The sequence below is a fragment of the Choloepus didactylus genome, chromosome 17, assembly GCF_015220235.1.
Source record: "Choloepus didactylus isolate mChoDid1 chromosome 17, mChoDid1.pri, whole genome shotgun sequence".
Classification (NCBI taxonomy): Eukaryota; Metazoa; Chordata; class Mammalia; order Pilosa; family Megalonychidae; genus Choloepus; species Choloepus didactylus.
In genome coordinates this window covers 22987011-23004050 of record NC_051323.1, presented here as the reverse complement: position 1 = coordinate 23004050, position 17040 = coordinate 22987011, and the positions used below count along the sequence as shown (strand labels likewise).

Below are 17040 nucleotides of genomic sequence, written 5' to 3'. Positions count from 1 at the left end.
GATGTAGTCAGGCTTCTAACACACAAATACGTCAAGCATCCTGTTGCACTATTTATTTATGAATGCTAATGAAACCTCTTACCTAAAATAAGTGAGTAGCTTTGAAAATGAAGGGCCAGTGCTTCTCCTTAATGCCCTCCTGATTCAACAGACCCCGTGTGCCTGAAACTGAGCTCAGCGTGCTAAAATTCCTATGTGATATGCATTGTTCTTCCTACAAATGTCCGGGAAAACAGTGAGCTGTGACCCACAGACGGCCCGTTGTTACCCGATGAAGTTACCACCTGATTGCCCAACCCAGGCTTCACCTCTGCCGTGGCAGAGGCAGTTCCAGGTCTGTGTTTTGTAGGAGACTTCACAGTTCTGCAAGCTTCTTGTTATTACACTGGCTTCCTGTTATGCAGAGATAGGCGGACAGGGCTGGGTGAAGTGTTGCAACTGATGGAGACACACAGACCCAGAGAGGCACCTGCCCTGTCGGTTCCTCAAGGGGACACGCAGGCCCCCAGGACCCCAGGCCAAGGGAATTTGCCAGAACATAGAAGACCTTGAAGCCCTGTTGCCAGCTCACGTTTCCAGAGCTGCTGGAGGGAAAGGAGAAACAGAGAGCTTCACACTCTCTCTGTCTCAGCTACTGAGACAGCATTTATTTTTACTTCTTCATACAGAAGAAATTTTGATCTAAGTCCCTTTTCAAAGCAGAATTTGCTCTCTCGGGTTGAAATGCTCACTTGTCAAAGAAAGAAGGCAATTTCTACAGGCTGTAGAACATGGGAAAATTAATTCCTGGATATTGAGGTACTCAGGGAACAACTTTTAAATGTTTCTACTAATTCGGTTATGCAAATTAGCCTCAGTGGGTAGTGTCCTGGGAAGGCCGGAGCAGTTTAATTTCAGGGTGCAGAGGGCAACGTCCTTTGTAACAGTTACTAATTAAAAAAAGCCAGGAGAGTAATCAGAATCAATTTAACTTAAAAGTACAAAGTCTCTGAAAAGTCTCACCCTCTGTAGGCTGGGTGCTTTAAAATAGAGAACAGTTTTCCTTGAACAGGGGAAAGGGGTAAAGGGAGTGAGGAGGGAGATTCTGGAGTCAAATGTCCTCACTTCCTTCTGGGTGGACCCGAGAACCACCATTCCCCAGTCTGACAACTGCTCAGGCAAGAGTCTGCATGTGCGAGTGTGGGAGGGACAAGGGTGTGCGAGCTGGGGTTTGCCATTTCCAGGGATGTTGGGCTCTGCTGTTTCCGATGGTTCCCCAGCAGCGACCTGTCGCCGGGCAGGCATGGCTGTGAGCAGCAGCGAGTCCCTGAGTCCTCTCCCACGCCAGCCGGCTGAGTCTTCCTGCCTCCCACGCCCTGGGGGGCCATACCAGGCTTTAGTCAGAATCCTGGGGTCTCTTCAAGTGAGCCCGGGCAGAGACCTGGTGAGACATCTCGGGATTACCTAATATGTCCATCTTCCTGTGGGGTGTCAGCACAGCCCGGAGGTGGTGCTTGAGGTTTCTGCTGGGTCCTGCAGAGCAGAGGCTGGGTGGAAAAAATAGTCCGGTGTTGTTTACACACAATATCGAGGTAAAATGGGTGGGGGCTGAAACGGGTGCACACTTGGCCCTTCTACACTTGCAGGCAGTCACATACCTCTGTCCCTCACCAGCTCACAGGTGCGGTCTCTTGGCCTGTCCAGGTAGCAGGTACCCGGTAAGGGAGGGGGCATAATTCCCTGCCCAGAATAGGGGTGGCGTCGTCTCCTGCCCACTTGATTCTTACTGTGTAACCTTGTGACTGATCATACCTGGATCCCCAAACGTGTACACCTGATCTTCACCATTCTAATACATGCTCTTCTGTGGGCTGTGTGGCCTGGGATAGAGACTGAGATCAAGCTTCTAGCTGTGTGACTGGGGCTATCGTTTCCCCACTCTGAGCTGCAGTTCTTCACCTGTAAAATGAGGATAACAATAAAAGTATGTGTCATAAAGAGTTAGCAGGTACATTCAATGACACAAGACATGTGAAGCACTTGCACTGTCTTCGATAAATAAATAATTTGATGTTTACTATTATTAGGTCAGGGATTGTATCTGCTACTCCCCTTTCGACTTGGGTGGACACTAGTGGACGTATGTACAAATCCCACACATCAATAAATCAGCCAGCGTTTGTAGCAAATATAAAATGCCTTGAAGGTGGCTTGTAATTCTCTCTAAAATTTTTGTTTTATTCACTCAATAAATATTTATTGAAAACCTTCGATGGACCAGGCACTCTTCTAGGAGTCAGGATATGTCAGTGAAGAAAACTTGTGGAACCACTTTCTGACGGTTGAGCGTCTATTCTATAGTCTTCTTTGGTGGTGTTTTCTCACTCTGAGGTGTTAATCTCTTCTTAACACTTTGCAGTTCACAATTGATTACTAATCCCCCCATTTTTATAGGAGGAGGGTTCACAGGGCTTGGGGCCCTCAAGAACTAGGGCTGGAGCTGAGGCGGCCATTGGCAACAGGGAGTGTGCAATGCATTTTTGTGTGACTGGGTGCACAGTAAGTGTTTGAAACTCCACAGGTCTCAAATTCACAAATTTAGAGTGTTTCCTCTACTTCTCTAACCCCACCCATTACCTACCCCAGTGCTTCATGCATAAGGAATGCATCATAAATTGTTCTTACTGGTTAATGAAAGGGATAGAAAAGGAAGATGAGTTTCTTTGTTAGAGACCATCTGATGGAGACACACAGAGACCCATGGATAACGTTATTTGAACATTATTCAACATTACTTTCTCTCTCTCCACATATAACACACACTTGTGCATGCAGTCTCACTCACACATACCCACATACTTCCTTCCTTTCTTCATTCTTTCTAATTAACTTTTCCGAACTAGACCCTGTGATGGGTTCTCAGGATACTAAGGTGAATAAGACACGGTCCTTGCCTTCAAGAACCACTTTAGAACTCCAGCAACTTGGAACCTGCAGACACACAAGGGAAGCTCAAAGATGTTGTTCCTGAAGCCATGAGGCCTTCTGGGCACATGTATAGTCAGAGCAGAAACTTGAACACTTCTTTAAAAAGGATCTCTTGCTTTTGAATGGTGATTTATAGCCTTACATGAGTTCTTGCAGGACACATAAGGTCATGCAGGTTGTGCACTGCACAAGGGTTTTGGGCAGAATGAGACAGTAGGCCGAAATCCAGCTCCTGCCCCTCTCATTAAGTGGTTACCCTGGTAATGCACCCACCGAGAGACAGAGGAGCCTATTTCTTCTCCCAAAGGCACCATCTGCTCACCAAGGTCTGCTCCTGCCCCAGACATGCTGAATGGGTGAGAAGTGGCCTTGTCTCTTGCTTGGCATAGGATGAAAGCCTCTCTCCTTTCATTCCCCTTCCAGGCAGCAGCCCCCTGCTCCATCTTCAACCTCATGGGTGGGGTTAGAGAAGCAGAGGAAACCCTCCAAATTTGTGAATCTGAGACCTGTGGGGTTTCAAACATTTACCGAGCACCCTGGCACACAAGAATGCATTGTACGCTCCCCTGTTGCCAACCTATGGGAGAAAATGTTCCTCCTTTCTTCTGTCCTTCAGCCTAGTGCCAGCTCTCTTAAAAGTCCAAGGAAAAACAAACAGTGCCCTTTTCGGTCTTGTGTGTGAGTTGCTCTTCATAGTCTCAAATTAAAACTTCTTCCCTCAGTGTTAAATGCCTGTGTGCTCAGCCTTTTTGTTGTTGTTATTTCTGGACATGTATTGTGTTACTTTTCTGGTCTGAGATTATCATGTCACTCAAATAGCCTGGCTTTCACTTGCACCTCTTTTTCTCCCTTTCTCAATCTACAGGCCATACCTGTCAAAAACCAGAGCTCTGGGGTAGCCTGAAGCTCTCGGGACACCCTCGCACGTCATCACGTTGAAACTGGACTCACTCTCCTGTCCAAACCAGGCTTGCTCTTTGACTCCCTTCCCTGCTTCCAGAAGTTGGTCTCCCAGGCCCCTGAGCCCTTTGGGGTGAGGCTGTTGTGGATGATCTTATATCCCCAGCACGTGGCCCAGTTGCTGATGTTGACCAGGTATCCAGCCACTCAGTGTTGCATTGAGGGAACTGATGAAGGAGGCGGCCTGGCCTGAGCCACTCAAATGCCAAACCTCACAGGAGCCTTTGCCTCACGCTCCTCCCTGCTCAGCCTCAGCTCTGCATCTCATATTCTTTCCTTTTCCACTGCCACTATCCTGACTCAGAACTTGCATGTCAAATACAGCACTGAACACAGTTAGTCTTCCTATTTTTCTTTCCTGCCTTTATCCTTTCATCACCCCTCTTTCATGTCTTCTTTCTCTCCTCTCCGTCAGAGTAAAATTGAGTACATACTCTAACAGCAATATTAATAAAAATAGCAGCCTCCATTTAATGCCCATGCATTATGAGACTATTGCTAGCTGGGCCTTCTGCACTTGTCATTACTAATCCTTTCAATTTAACCACCCCACAAAGTACATATTATCACGATTTCCCAGAGGAGGAAGCTGACACTGAGAGGGGGCACATGACATGCCCAAGGCAGCGTACGCAGCAGCCTGTGTGCCTTTTGCTCCTTCTCTTTGTCAGGCATTATGTGGGTGCTGGAAATTCAAGGATGAGTAAGGCTAAAACACTGAGACAGCACTTTGAGAGGGGAGACAGAGTAAGAATAAAGGACCAAGCAAGGTGAAGAAGGGACAGAACTGGGGAGTGCCCAAGTCTGGCTGTGCTGGGGAAGGCTTCTCACAGGAGGTATGGCCTGAAATGACTCTTGAAAGGTGAATAAGAGCTTTCCAAGAGGTCAAGTTGGGGTGTGGGTGGGGACAGGTGGGTAGAGGGTGCCAGCAGAGAGAAGAGCATCTTGTCAAGGGTGAAATGCAGGATGGCTTTGGAGGAAGAGCAGGAAATGCAGTTGGAAAACCGCAAAGGCCTCTGAACCTCATGCTAGGGAGTTCAGCCTTCATCTTTTAGGATGAAGATGTTGGGGATTGAATCATCTTAATACATTCCTGTGGGTGTGGATTCACTGCAAATAGGAACTTTTGATGAGGTTATTTTTAATTAAGGTGTGGCCAACTGAATCAAGATGGGCCTTAATCCTATTACTGGAGGCCTTATAGAGAAGGCCACAGGGAGGAGCCATGGCAGAGCAGCCAGAAGCTGGAATACAGAGGAGAATGGGGAGGACACCGCCATGTGCATTGCCGTGTGACAGAAAAGCCAAGGAACCCCAAGGACTGCTGGCCAGGCAAAGATACCAACCCAGGAGGAAGCAAGCCCCTTAGGCTCTGAAACCACGAGCTAATAAATTCCTGTTGTTAAGCCAACCCACTGTATAGTATTTGTTTTTATCAGCTAGGAAACTGATACAGTGGGTCATTGGAGAGAAGAGTAACATGATCAGATTTGTATTTTAGAAGGATCATGTCATAGCATCATTAGAGGATTGGACGTGGGGCTGGTAGGAAGGAGAAGGTCAGGGGGCTATTGTAGAAATGCAGGTGAGGATAGGAGGGCCTGGGCCAGGTGGGGATGAAGAGGAAGGCTGGATGGGAGAAAGAGAGAGAGATGCTGATTGTGATGACTGAACGGAGAGGGCACCTGGGCATCAGGGAGGCTTGAGCTGGTTGCCTGCTTTCCGATGTAGTCAGCTGGGAGAAGGCATTCACAGCACATCCCAGAGGCCAGAGGAGGTAAAGCAGTTCTGGGTATGTGTGTTGGTGCAAAGCAGGGGAATGGTAGGAGGGGGAAGGTTAGCAACATGGTCAGTTAGATTCCCTGCTCGGGTACATGTGGGCAGCCCAGGAGAGAGGGGCTAGCTGAGGAGAGAGGTCTAGTGAAGCCCTGTGAATTTCAACTGCTTTTTGAATTCATTTAGACATAGTTCCCAGGCAAATCCACTGCTCATGTCAGCACATTGAGAAAATACCTTAAAAAGTACCCCCTAGCTTTGAGTCAACTACTCACACCTCCCCCACACATTCAAAGCCATCTAAAATATGATCTAAACCAAGGCAGAGCTGAGAGCAGATATAAGAAATATCTCAAGGGTAGATCCTTGGAGATTTCATGATTGATTATTTTGGGGGTTAGGAGCGAGGAGATGGGAAGATGAAGAAAGGAAGTGATAAAGTTCCCCCAGCTGACTCCTCTGTTCATACTTCCTTATTTACTTTTCTTTTGCTTCAACTTGGGCAAAACTAACTGACTTCTACTGCAGAAATGAAATCCTTGATTGTGGCATTTCTTTCATTTCTCTTCTTTCCTTTCTGGTACCCTCCCTCACCTGCAGACGGTAAAAAATTCAGTATACACAGTCTGGGATGCAATTCATCTCTATTTTACCATGCTTCTCCCTTGCTCAAGAACATTAAATGATTCCCTCTTACTTTTCAGATCAAGGTCCAACTTCTCACTCTGTCACCCAAAGCCACTTCTTATCTGCTTGATTTCTCCACATGATGAACTGCGAAATCAGCTTTATGGCCCATTTTTGTCCTATGTTTTGTAACGACAGCACTCAGATTCTAGGAAGTGCCTACCAACAGAACTTTCAGTGAAGGATGGAAATATTCTCTAGTTGTGCTATATGGTGGGCACAAGCCACAGGGGGCTGTGGAACACTTGAAATGTGGCTGGTGTGACCGAGGAACTGAATTTTAATTTAACTTAATTTATTTAAATATGCATAGCCTCCCCTGGCTAGTGGCTGCCATAGTGGAGAGCACAGTACTGGGGTGGGCTTCTGCTATGACTGAGACCCTCCTTGCCCACCTGGCCCAGAGCGTTCTATAAACTCTTAGCAGCCACTTTCCCACCTTGCATCTTGGTCTGCCTGCAGCCCCCTCTCCAGCCCACAACCTGGTTCAGCCTCGTCCCCAAAGGGCTGGGAGTCTGTACTCAGTGTACAATGGCTGGCTCACCAGCAAAGCTTATCACGATTATTATTTTCGTTATGAGAATCAGCTCTATTAATAGCCATATATGTCTTTGTTTACTTTATCCGTGAATAAGTTATACCCACAAAGAAAAGAGACTGTTTGAAGGAACTACCAAGGAAACATAGTCAGAACCAAGTGAGAACAAAGCCCACTGGGCTTTCTTCTCTGACATTCGAATCGTCTCGTGGTGGGTGGCTGGTTGCTCAGTACTGCGGAGGGCTAGGGCGGGAGTCGGCTCTGCAGATGGCACAGAAAGCTCCCTTTTTCAGTCACTGGCTCATCTGAGCCCCCAGCCACCGTCTCCCCAGTGTCTGGACAGAATTTCCAGCAGTGGGAACTTTGTAATGAGCCGTTCACCCTCCCAAACTTGTAGCACATGACCCAGTTCCCACAGTCATTCCAGTTATGGTGGGGATAACAGGTGCTCAAGAAACGCTGGTTGGAATACTGTTTGGTAGTGTTGTTTCTGGAATATAAACGAGGGTCTGTCAGGGCCTTGACTGTATGCAGACAAAGTGGTTGGCTTCCTGATCCACGGCCATCAATGCCCTTCTTGACCAGGTTGAAGAACAGAAGACTCTTACACCGGGGTACTCTGCAAAGCACAGACACTTCTGGGGAGACTCTTCATTGCGCTGCTTCTCAGGGGGCCCTCCTCCCACGTCTGTGGTTGCTTCCTGCAGATGGCCATTGCAGCCACGCTGAGCTGGGCTATGCTTCATGTGCTCAGACGCCTCACTCTTTGCCTTCTCCAGAAATTTTGTGTGGAAACCACCCTTTTAATTTCTGCCTATTATCTGCCCTCTCTCTAGGACAGATATGAGTCTTTGCAAGGTACAGTCTCTTTCCTAGGAAGATAGAGACATGTCCTTGCCAGGTACAGTCTCTGACCTAGAAAGATAGACAAATGTCCTTCAAATTCCCTCATCCCCACTGTGTTCTTGCCAATGCCCTGCCTTTCATTCCTTCGGATCCTTTATGGAGCCTTCAAGTAAGTGATCAGCCCCAGAGTGGCTGTTTTTTTTGAGTTTGCAATGGAAAACTTTAAGATAGCAGGTGACTGAGAAGCAAGAGCTAAGACAAGGTTCTTAACTAGTGTGGCTGGACACACTGATGTAATGCAAAACCTTTTCAGTCATGCTGCCCAATTGTCATCAAAATGTGAAGTTTCCTTTTGTTGCAACTGAGAGCATGCAGGCTTATGATGATGCCTGTTGAGTGGGAGGTTGAATGGAGGGTGCCTTGCAATGTGCTGTCCAACATAGTTAAGACTTACACAGGCCAGTGGTGAGAGGTGAGGAGTGACTACAAGCTGGCACCAGGGATGTTCCAGAAATGCAGACCCTTATGAGGATCAAGGATCCTGTTGGGATACAGGGTTGAAGGCAAAACACGTAAACAGGGTCATAATTATATTCAGTGGAAGAAAGACTCTGTAATGCAGGATAAAATTCTGACATTTGAATGCACACAAATAAGAATTGAGAACTATAAACCTAGAAAGAGATAAAAAGAAAGGAATCCAAAGCAATTGGAAGAAGTTGGCAATTAATTGCATTAAAGATAAGAATGAAGGAAGAAAGGATGCTTGATGATAGAGATATTTTGAAGTGAAGAGAGAGGTTGAGGAAGCTCTCAAAGATGATTTCTATTTTGGTAGCAGGAAGTCAAGTCATCTGTCAATAGAAACAATTGGACTAACATTTGCTTCTCTTTGACCAGGGACTGTGCTGAGTGCTCTATATGGGTTAGTTTGTTTAATCTCTACCACAATTCCATAGAGTGGGGATTATTATTTTCCTAGTTTTACAAGTGAGGAAACTGAGGCTCAGAGAGGTTTTGTAATTTACCCATGGTCACAGAGCCTGGAAGAGAAGAACAAGTGCTCCAAGCAGATGAGCTAAAATGGGGTGAGGGTGGGGCTGATGACTTAGCTCAGCTCTGTCCTGAATGTTCTGGGGACCAACATGAACTGGACAAAGGGACTGTAAGATGGAGACGTCGGCAGAAGGGGAGGGATGCAGACAGTGGTATCAGCAAGTGTGGTATGGCTTGAAGGGTGTTGCCAAACTGGGAAAGAAGGAAGGCAAGACTCAGAGGAAGCGATGGACCTGGGTCACAGGCAGGATGATAGCTGGGAAGGTAAGGAAAGGAGAGCATTGTCTGGGCTTAGAGACAAGATGTGGAAGCCTAATTCAGTGACAGGCAGAACTCGTGTGGAAACAAAAGCCAACCCCCCTAGGCAGTGGGTTGAGGGCTCTGCATTCCAATTCTGCTTCTGCATTCTGTTGAGGTTTTTGTCCTTTCAAATGCTAGCATGATTATCAGCCACATGGGAGTGACTACCTGACTCAAAAGCTAATAGGAAGGCAGCAGATAGCGAGGCTCTGGGTCCTGCAAAAAGTGCTGTAAACACTCAGCCGGAAGGAACAGACTGGTCCTTGGCAGGAAAATTCAGGAGGTGCCAACTTCCTGCATGTTGGCTGTGTGGACGGGGGCTGGGGCTTTTAGTGGGGTCTGTTGGGGAAGGACTATTCCGCAGTGAGGCCAGGGCAAACCCAGCCAGCTCCTCGGCGGGATCCGCTGCTGTGGAAGATGCCCGGGCGGCTTCTGGCTGCTCTGCAGCTGCCTGGAGCTTACCCTTGACCTTAGAGAGAGGCTTATTTTCTCCACCCTCTTGTCAGATACTAACTCCCACGCAGGAAAAAGGAAGCACCTTTTGTCAGATGCTGTGGCCACTTCCTCTTCAGAAGGCTCCAGCCAATCTTTTGCTTTGCAGAATGAGGGGGCTGACATCAACGGCTGGACTGAGTGTGCCACGGGCCACTGCCTTCTGCCCCGTTTTGGGTCTTGGCCCAGCCCTCGCTGGGAGCAGCCGTCTCGGCTGCCTCTCAGGGGCATGGGGGATTTTCTCTGATACAGATCGGGATCTTTGAGCCAGACCTGGCCGTGGCCCCATCCGGTTCCTCTCGCTCCCCTCTCCGGCCTCACTTGGGGCACTGCTTCATGTCCCTCAGTCAGCCTGACTGTCTGTTCCTCTCCATAGCTCGGTCGAGGAGCGTGATGACCGGCGAGCTGATGGCAGCCTTCCACCCCCCGGCCACCCCCAACCCGCTGGAGCGGCCCATCAAGATGGGCTGGCTGAAGAAGCAGAGGTCCATTGTGAAGAACTGGCAGCAGAGGTACTTTGTGCTGAGGGCACAGCAGCTCTACTACTACAAGGACGAAGAGGACACGAAGCCACAGGTACCAGCCGGGATCTGGGCCTCATGGATGGGCTCTCCCTCTCCCGGTGTGGAAGAGGCGAGCACAGTGGCCACTTGGATGGTGCAGAAACTCACATGGGCCTTCTTACTAGGAATAGATGCATATCCCTTTGGGAGGAGACGGTTTTATTCCTTTTCACCATTCTCTAGGTATATAAACTGAGCTGCAAAGATGACAGAGCAGACCTCCTACAAGTTCTAAAGTTGAGCGCTGTGGAGTTCCCTAAATGGAGCTCTAAGCCAAGGCTTGCGCAGCGGTTGTGAGGATGGTGATGTTGAGTACAAGGGCTCAGAGAGGATCAATTTGGGGTTCAGGAGAATAGACTTGGGGCTCTCATCTATTTGCTTAGTCAGTAAATTTTTATTGAGCATCTATCCTGTGCCAGACACTGTTCTAGGCACTTGAAATAAATTGGCAAGTAAAAAAGATAAAAATCCCTGTCTTGTGTCCTGTGAAATTTAGAATATAGGGGGAAGGCAGAAAATAAACATCCTAAATAAGACAAGTCCATAGTTGGTTAGGAAAAAAAAAAGTTCTGTAAGTTAAAAATCAAATAGGTAAAGGGGAAGTTGTTGCAGTTTCAAATAGGATGGTGAGGGTAGACCTCCTGGAGAGGGTGAAATTTGGGCAAAGTCTGAAGGAGAGAGGGAATCAGCCATGTGGATGTCTGGGAGAAACATTGCAGGCAGACTGAGCAGCCAGAGCAGAAGCCCAAAAGCAGAGCCTGTGGAGCTCGGGAGAAAGGAGGTCGGAGTGGGTGGAGCAGAGCGAGAACATGAGGGGGAGGCAGAGAGGGGAGGAGGGTGAGGAGGTGCTGAAGGGGAGACGGGGGAGCAGGTTGAGACGAGCATTGCCGGCCACCGTAAGGACATGGGTGTTTACTCTGAGGGAATGGGGAGCCGCTGCAGTGTTCCTAGCAGAGGCCGCGTTCTTCGACTCGCTGTAAAAGGATGGCTCTATTATGACCAAGAGCATCCTTAGGGCAGCGGAGGTGGGGATGGGCAAGGACAATCGCGGTAAGAGGCTGTGATGTTTAGAATCTCAGTGGTAGTTGTGGGCTGGAGGAGAAAGGTCAGATGCCAGATACACTTTGAAAACAGAACAAACCGGATTTCCTGATGGAGGGGACAGTCTTCATGGCCATTATGGTACATCAGAGTGAAAGGGGGTGCTATTCATTTCCTTGAACCCTCAGAGATAAACTGGATGTCCACTGGGGCAACCGGGACAGCTGGTCACCCTATGTAGAGCTCCTGTCTATAGAGATGGAAGGGTAGGTTTGACCAGAAGGAACTTATTACGGAAGGCAGACTCTGGAACCTTCTGGAGTCAGGAAAAAGTTCCAAGAAGGGTGATGATGAGAAGTGTATAGGTATTGGGGGTAAAGAAATGGAAAGGTCATTTTGGAAGAGGTCATATTTTTTTCTAAGGGCAGGCTGCAGGATCCGTGAGACAGCAACAGCCCCTGATTGACCAGCCGTCCACCGCAGCGCTGGGGTCTTCTCAGTGCCCGTCACTGCGGAGGCCAGGGAGCCCCACAGGGAGGGCCACAGGGAGGGCCACAGGGAGGGCCGCAGGGAGCCCCACAGGGAGGGCCACAGGGAGCCCCACAGGGAGGGCCGCAGGGAGCCCCACAGGGAGGGCCGCAGGGAGCCCCACAGGGAGGGCCACAGGGAGGGCCACAGGGAGGGCCACAGGGAGGGCCACAGGGAGGGCCACAGGGAGCCCCACAGGGAGGGCCACAGGGAGGGCCACAGGGAGGGCCACAGGGAGCCCCACAGGGAGCCCCACAGGGAGGGCCACAGGGAGGGCCACAGGGAGGGCCACAGGGAGGGCCACAGGGAGCCCCACAGGGAGCCCCACAGGCTGGCTCCTCGCCCCGTGTCCTGCGTGTGGTGACCAGACTTCCTTCTCTTTACCAACAACCTGGTTCTTGTCAGAGCCGAGCAAGTCCGGGCTCAGACTGTGGTAGTCAGTGTGTAAACATCTGATACGGGGAGTCTTTTTGTCTCCATGTGGTAAAGCAGCTGGAAGTGATGCCTCGGCCACCCCAAATCAGTGGAAAGGGCAGCTCGGTGGTGTCTGCTTCCACGAGGCGCAGCGCGTTAGAGAAGGTTGTGTCGAAACTGTGTTATTTTCTGGCTCTGCCGCGATTTAATTTTTGTGGACTTCTCTTTCTCCTCTTCTCTCTGTAAAATAGTACAATAATACCTGGCCTGTTTTTGTCACCGTGACACCATCTGGATCAAATGAGCTGAATCATATGTGGAAAACTGTTTTGTAAAAGCATAAACTGATGTCAAAGGGTAAAATAAATATTTGAAGGCTTAATTTAATCTCAGGATTAAATTAACCTGGGATAATCAAGTAAAGCTTCTTCTAGGAAGACAAATATACTTTGTTTTCAGGAAATCTATTAATATAATACATCAGATCAAAAGATTGAGATCAATAAATCAAGTGAGAAAAGCCACACAACCCTTTAACAGATGGTTGAAAAATCATTTGCTAAAATCTAACACTTAGATATAAAAAATAAAACTGTTAGGGGTACAATTAGAATTCCTTAGAATTTCTTACTTTACATGGTTATTTATATTTTTATTACTACAACTATACATGGGCATTGTAAAAAAATTTAGAAGATGCAGAAAAGAGCAAAGTAGAAAATAAAAATTATATGAAATCCCATCATCAAGAAATTCATCTGTTATAATGCAAAATTAGTATTATATTATTTTAAAAATTAATACTATGCACAAATATTTCCCTTTTTATTAAATATTCTTCTACTGTGTAAGTCTGATTGGTAGCAAAACAATCCATTGGAGAGATGTTCTATAATTTATTTAACAAATTTCCTACTCTTAGGAATTTGGGCTGATGTTCATGTACCATTATTACCAACAAGAATTAAGTGGCTATCCTCGTGACTTTTCATATATTCGTAATTATTTCGTTAAGGTAAAGAAAACCTTAAAATAAAGTATTATTTCTATGCTGTCATTTAACATTATTTGGGGGCATGTAGACATTGTAACTGTCTGGAAATGAAATGGAAGTTACAACTATGACTATAAATTCTTGGGGCAAAGTAAAAGGTACACTTCCTTGTCACATTTCACACCATTTGCAATTCTGGGTGGATTAGGCTTAAATGTAAAAAAAAAAAAATGAATTCATAGAAATACAAAAGAGATGTAGTTATTTTTAAAATTTTCAGGAGGCATATTTTTAAAGCATAATAACAAAGATAGCACAAGGAAAAAGTTGTTTTAATGCCATAAATAAAAATATGTGTACCTTAAGCACCAGCGTAATAAAGTGGAAAGGTAAATGATAAAGAGGAAAAAATAGTCAATACCCATTTGGTAAACAAATGTTCTTAACACTTAAAGTATTCTTTCAAATCGATAAGAAATGTCCAAGCAGTTAATAGAAAAATGAGGACATTACACAGACAATTCATTGAAGAAATATAATAGCCAATAAACATACATAAAAAGTTCAATCTCAGAAATAATCAAAGACATGCAATGTAAACTAATGCAATCCCACTGTTCCCCTATCAAATTAGCAAAGATTTTCTAAAAATCTCAGTGTTGGTGAGCAGGAATTCTTATGCATAGGTGGTGAAAATGAAAATTGGTACAAACTTTCTAGAGGGTAATATGTCTTTTAATACAAATTCTTTGAGTCCTGATTAAGAATGGTGTAGATAATTAGACTTATCTGTAAAGCTTTTGACACAGCATTGTTTATAGAAATGATTTGAAAACAATACCCAGCGGTAGGGGGTAGGGGCTGAGTTATATCAGGGTTTGTTTACATATCTAAACAATGGAATGCACATGGGCCATTGTGTACAATGCTGTAAATGAACACTTTTTGAAATGAAAAGTTACCTACAATATTATTGTTTCTGAAAAACCAAAAAAGCCGTTCTCAATAGAAGATGCTTATACACTAATCTCATTCTTGGGCTAGTGGGGGAATCATGAATCTGTTTTTATGAAAAAAAGTCTGGAAAGGAATAGAGATGATAACTGTGGTTTTCTCTGAATACTAGGGTTACACACAATTTTTAATTTTTCTATTTTTGCTTATTTTCTAATTTTTCTATAATGAATATAAAATGCTTTGCAAATCAAATGTAACACATACACATTGTATCTAAACCAAACCCCAAAAAACCTACCCTAATAATGGCGCAATCAAATAAAAGGGGCTGTGAGATTAGCTGTTGATGGGTGCGAATACTGGTGCAACACTTAGGTCCAGTGATTCTGGCATTAAGCTATCTAAAATAAATAATAAGATTATTTATTATACATAATGTGAAACATTGGCTCTAATGCCCAACAAAGGATGATTAAATAGATTACATGAGGGACTTTTGTGTATGTGCTTTAGGGGGAACTTGGGGCGGTAAAGAAGATCCTAGAAAGGTTCTTTCCGGCTCTGACAGTGTAATGCTTGGTAAGTCTGTTTGCTTTAAATAACTCATTCCAAAAGATTTCTTTATCAGGGAAGTTGTTTGAGATAGAATCTCTGCAAATTATCCTCAAGTCCTGGCTACAATGATGGTTTCAAACAATCCTAGTTTACTAGGCTAGACAAAATGTTCCATTAACTCATCTCCTGTTCTCTGTGAAGTTAGAGCAGGTGATTGTATACCAGTGGTGTGCTGCTAAATGTTTAACAACCGGCTCTCACGGAGGGGCTTGGTTTGCAGCATTTGCCAATCCCTGTGGTGTAAATACCCTCACCGTGGCTTATTCATGCTACAAGTACACCATCACTGAATGCAGAATTGAGAATGGATGTGCAGTAGCACATTATACAGTATTTCCTCCACGCAGATGGAATAGATGTAAATAATCATGAGTAGAAATGATATAAAATGCAGTGAAAAAATTAAGAAGTGATGAGCTTTGACTGTTGTTACCCTTGTTTTTAAAATAAATTATTTCTTTGTAAGTTTGCATCATTTACCTTTCAATAGAGGCTGTGTTTAACAACTGGCTCACGAAGTACTTGAAACTGTAGCAGCTAGTTCTCTTGAATGGTAGAAGCCACTTCTAGCATGCCACTGCCATGCTGTTTCTCCTGCTTCATTGCTGAAGGACTTGCAGTCTCCAGCATAAACCTCTCCCTGCCCCCGCCTTCTATCTGTACAGAGTCCACACTAATTGACGTGTGAAGTGGGTGACAGTGCCCTGGGCAATTTGGGTGCCTCCCTTTCTGGGACAATGCCTCCTTCCCCATCAGTGTCCCCTCCCCTAGCCCCACTGGTATCTTTTCCACCACTTCCCATTCTTCCTCTCTCCTACCCTCCTCTCTTCGTTTAAGATGTTCAAAGTTCTTGTGCTTCATATCTGGAAAGGGCCTGATCTTAGCTATACATGCTTTGGAGTGAATAAGTTTAACTCTGACAGCTCTTCCAGCAAGTGGGACTTGTCCATAAAGCCTTACTAGTAATTCTGGAATCACGCTGATCTAGGTTGGAATCATGGCTTTCCTATTAACTAGTTTTATGATCTTAGGTCAGTTAATTAACCTCCCTGAGCCTCATTTCCTCCTAGAGGTCTTATGAAGATTAGATGTGACGATATGTTTAGGGCATTAGCACAAAGCCTGACACCTAGTAACTATTCTTACATGCTTCTGAGCTGATCTTACTTCAGAGATTTCCTCACAACTCTTTGCCTTTATAGTTTTCTTTCACCCATCCTCTTCAACCATATTTTTTTCTGGAAGAAGACACACGTGTTTACTCAGCTCAAAATCAGGCATGCTAGCTTCAACATCTAGTGATATATAAATTATGAGTTATAACGCCAGTATAAATCAGCCGTGCCACTTTGTGCAATCTCTTAAGACTTTCAAAGCATCAGTTTTCTCATCTGCAAAGTAGAGGTGATCATTCTTGCCATGCTTTTTACATAGAGCTGTTGCCAGGACCTTATCAGATATTGCAAATGGAAGTGTATTGTAAATGGCAAAGCACCATTTTTTTTTTCAATGACATATCTGTGTATAAGAGCTCACACATCCTACTGAACTTCCCCGCTCCCTCCCTCCATGGCTCTATGACCCTTTATCCCATTTCCATGAGGGGGGTGAGAGGATTAAGTTGACACCTCCCCCAACATGGCAGCTATAATGGTGAAGAGCACAGGCTTTGGGCTCACTTCTGGGTGAATGCTGGCTTTGCCCCTTACTAGCTCTGTGTAAGTTTTAGAACCTTTATGATCCCCGGTTCCCTCAGTTTGTAAACTGCACACAGTGATACCCTACTTGGAGGATTGCTGAAAAGACTAAACGAATTATATATTCAAGGTGGTTAGCAAAGGGTCTGGCACCTGGAAAGTGCTGCTCAGTAGGTCTTGATGCTACTAATTACCCTAACCCCTGAGATCTACCTGTGGTTCAGCCCTAAGTGCCCCCCTCCTCAGCCAGGCAGGTGGTATGGCCCACCCAGGCTCAGCACTGCCTTTACAAAGATCAGGGGTCTGGTTTGACCTTGAAGTCAGGTCCTTGGAAAAGTGGGAGGAGGCAAGTGTTGGTGATGGCACCTTCTCATCTCATTCTCCTGCATGGAGCTGGTCCTTTTCTCTCCAGGACCCTGGCTTGCTCTCGGATAGCTGCCACTTAATAGGATAGAGGTCATGCCTATTTATGTGGCACATTGGGTCCATGTGGCCACATGACTCCAAAGTCCCACTGCCTCCTATTTTTAGTTTACAACTGCTTTATCTAAACTGATGCCTGAGCCACCATCCACCACCATCTTATACAACCAACTACCACTAACTCTC

General features: G+C 45.9%; 1 protein-coding gene across 4 annotated transcripts in view; it reads left to right on the top strand.

The window, feature by feature from the left end:
* Nucleotides 1-17040, top strand: part of ARHGAP25 (Rho GTPase activating protein 25) — a 92948-nt gene that overhangs the window by 27659 nt on the left and 48249 nt on the right. For 2 of the 4 annotated variants that reach the window (XM_037806465.1, XM_037806464.1), the window contains exon 2: nucleotides 9999-10198. In XM_037806465.1, the coding sequence (XP_037662393.1) occupies nucleotides 9999-10198 (200 nt within the window). Of the gene's footprint in view, nucleotides 1-377; nucleotides 799-3824; nucleotides 4063-9998; nucleotides 10199-17040 lie in introns of those variants that run through there. The other 2 variants (XM_037806467.1, XM_037806466.1) reach the window with 2 other exon arrangements.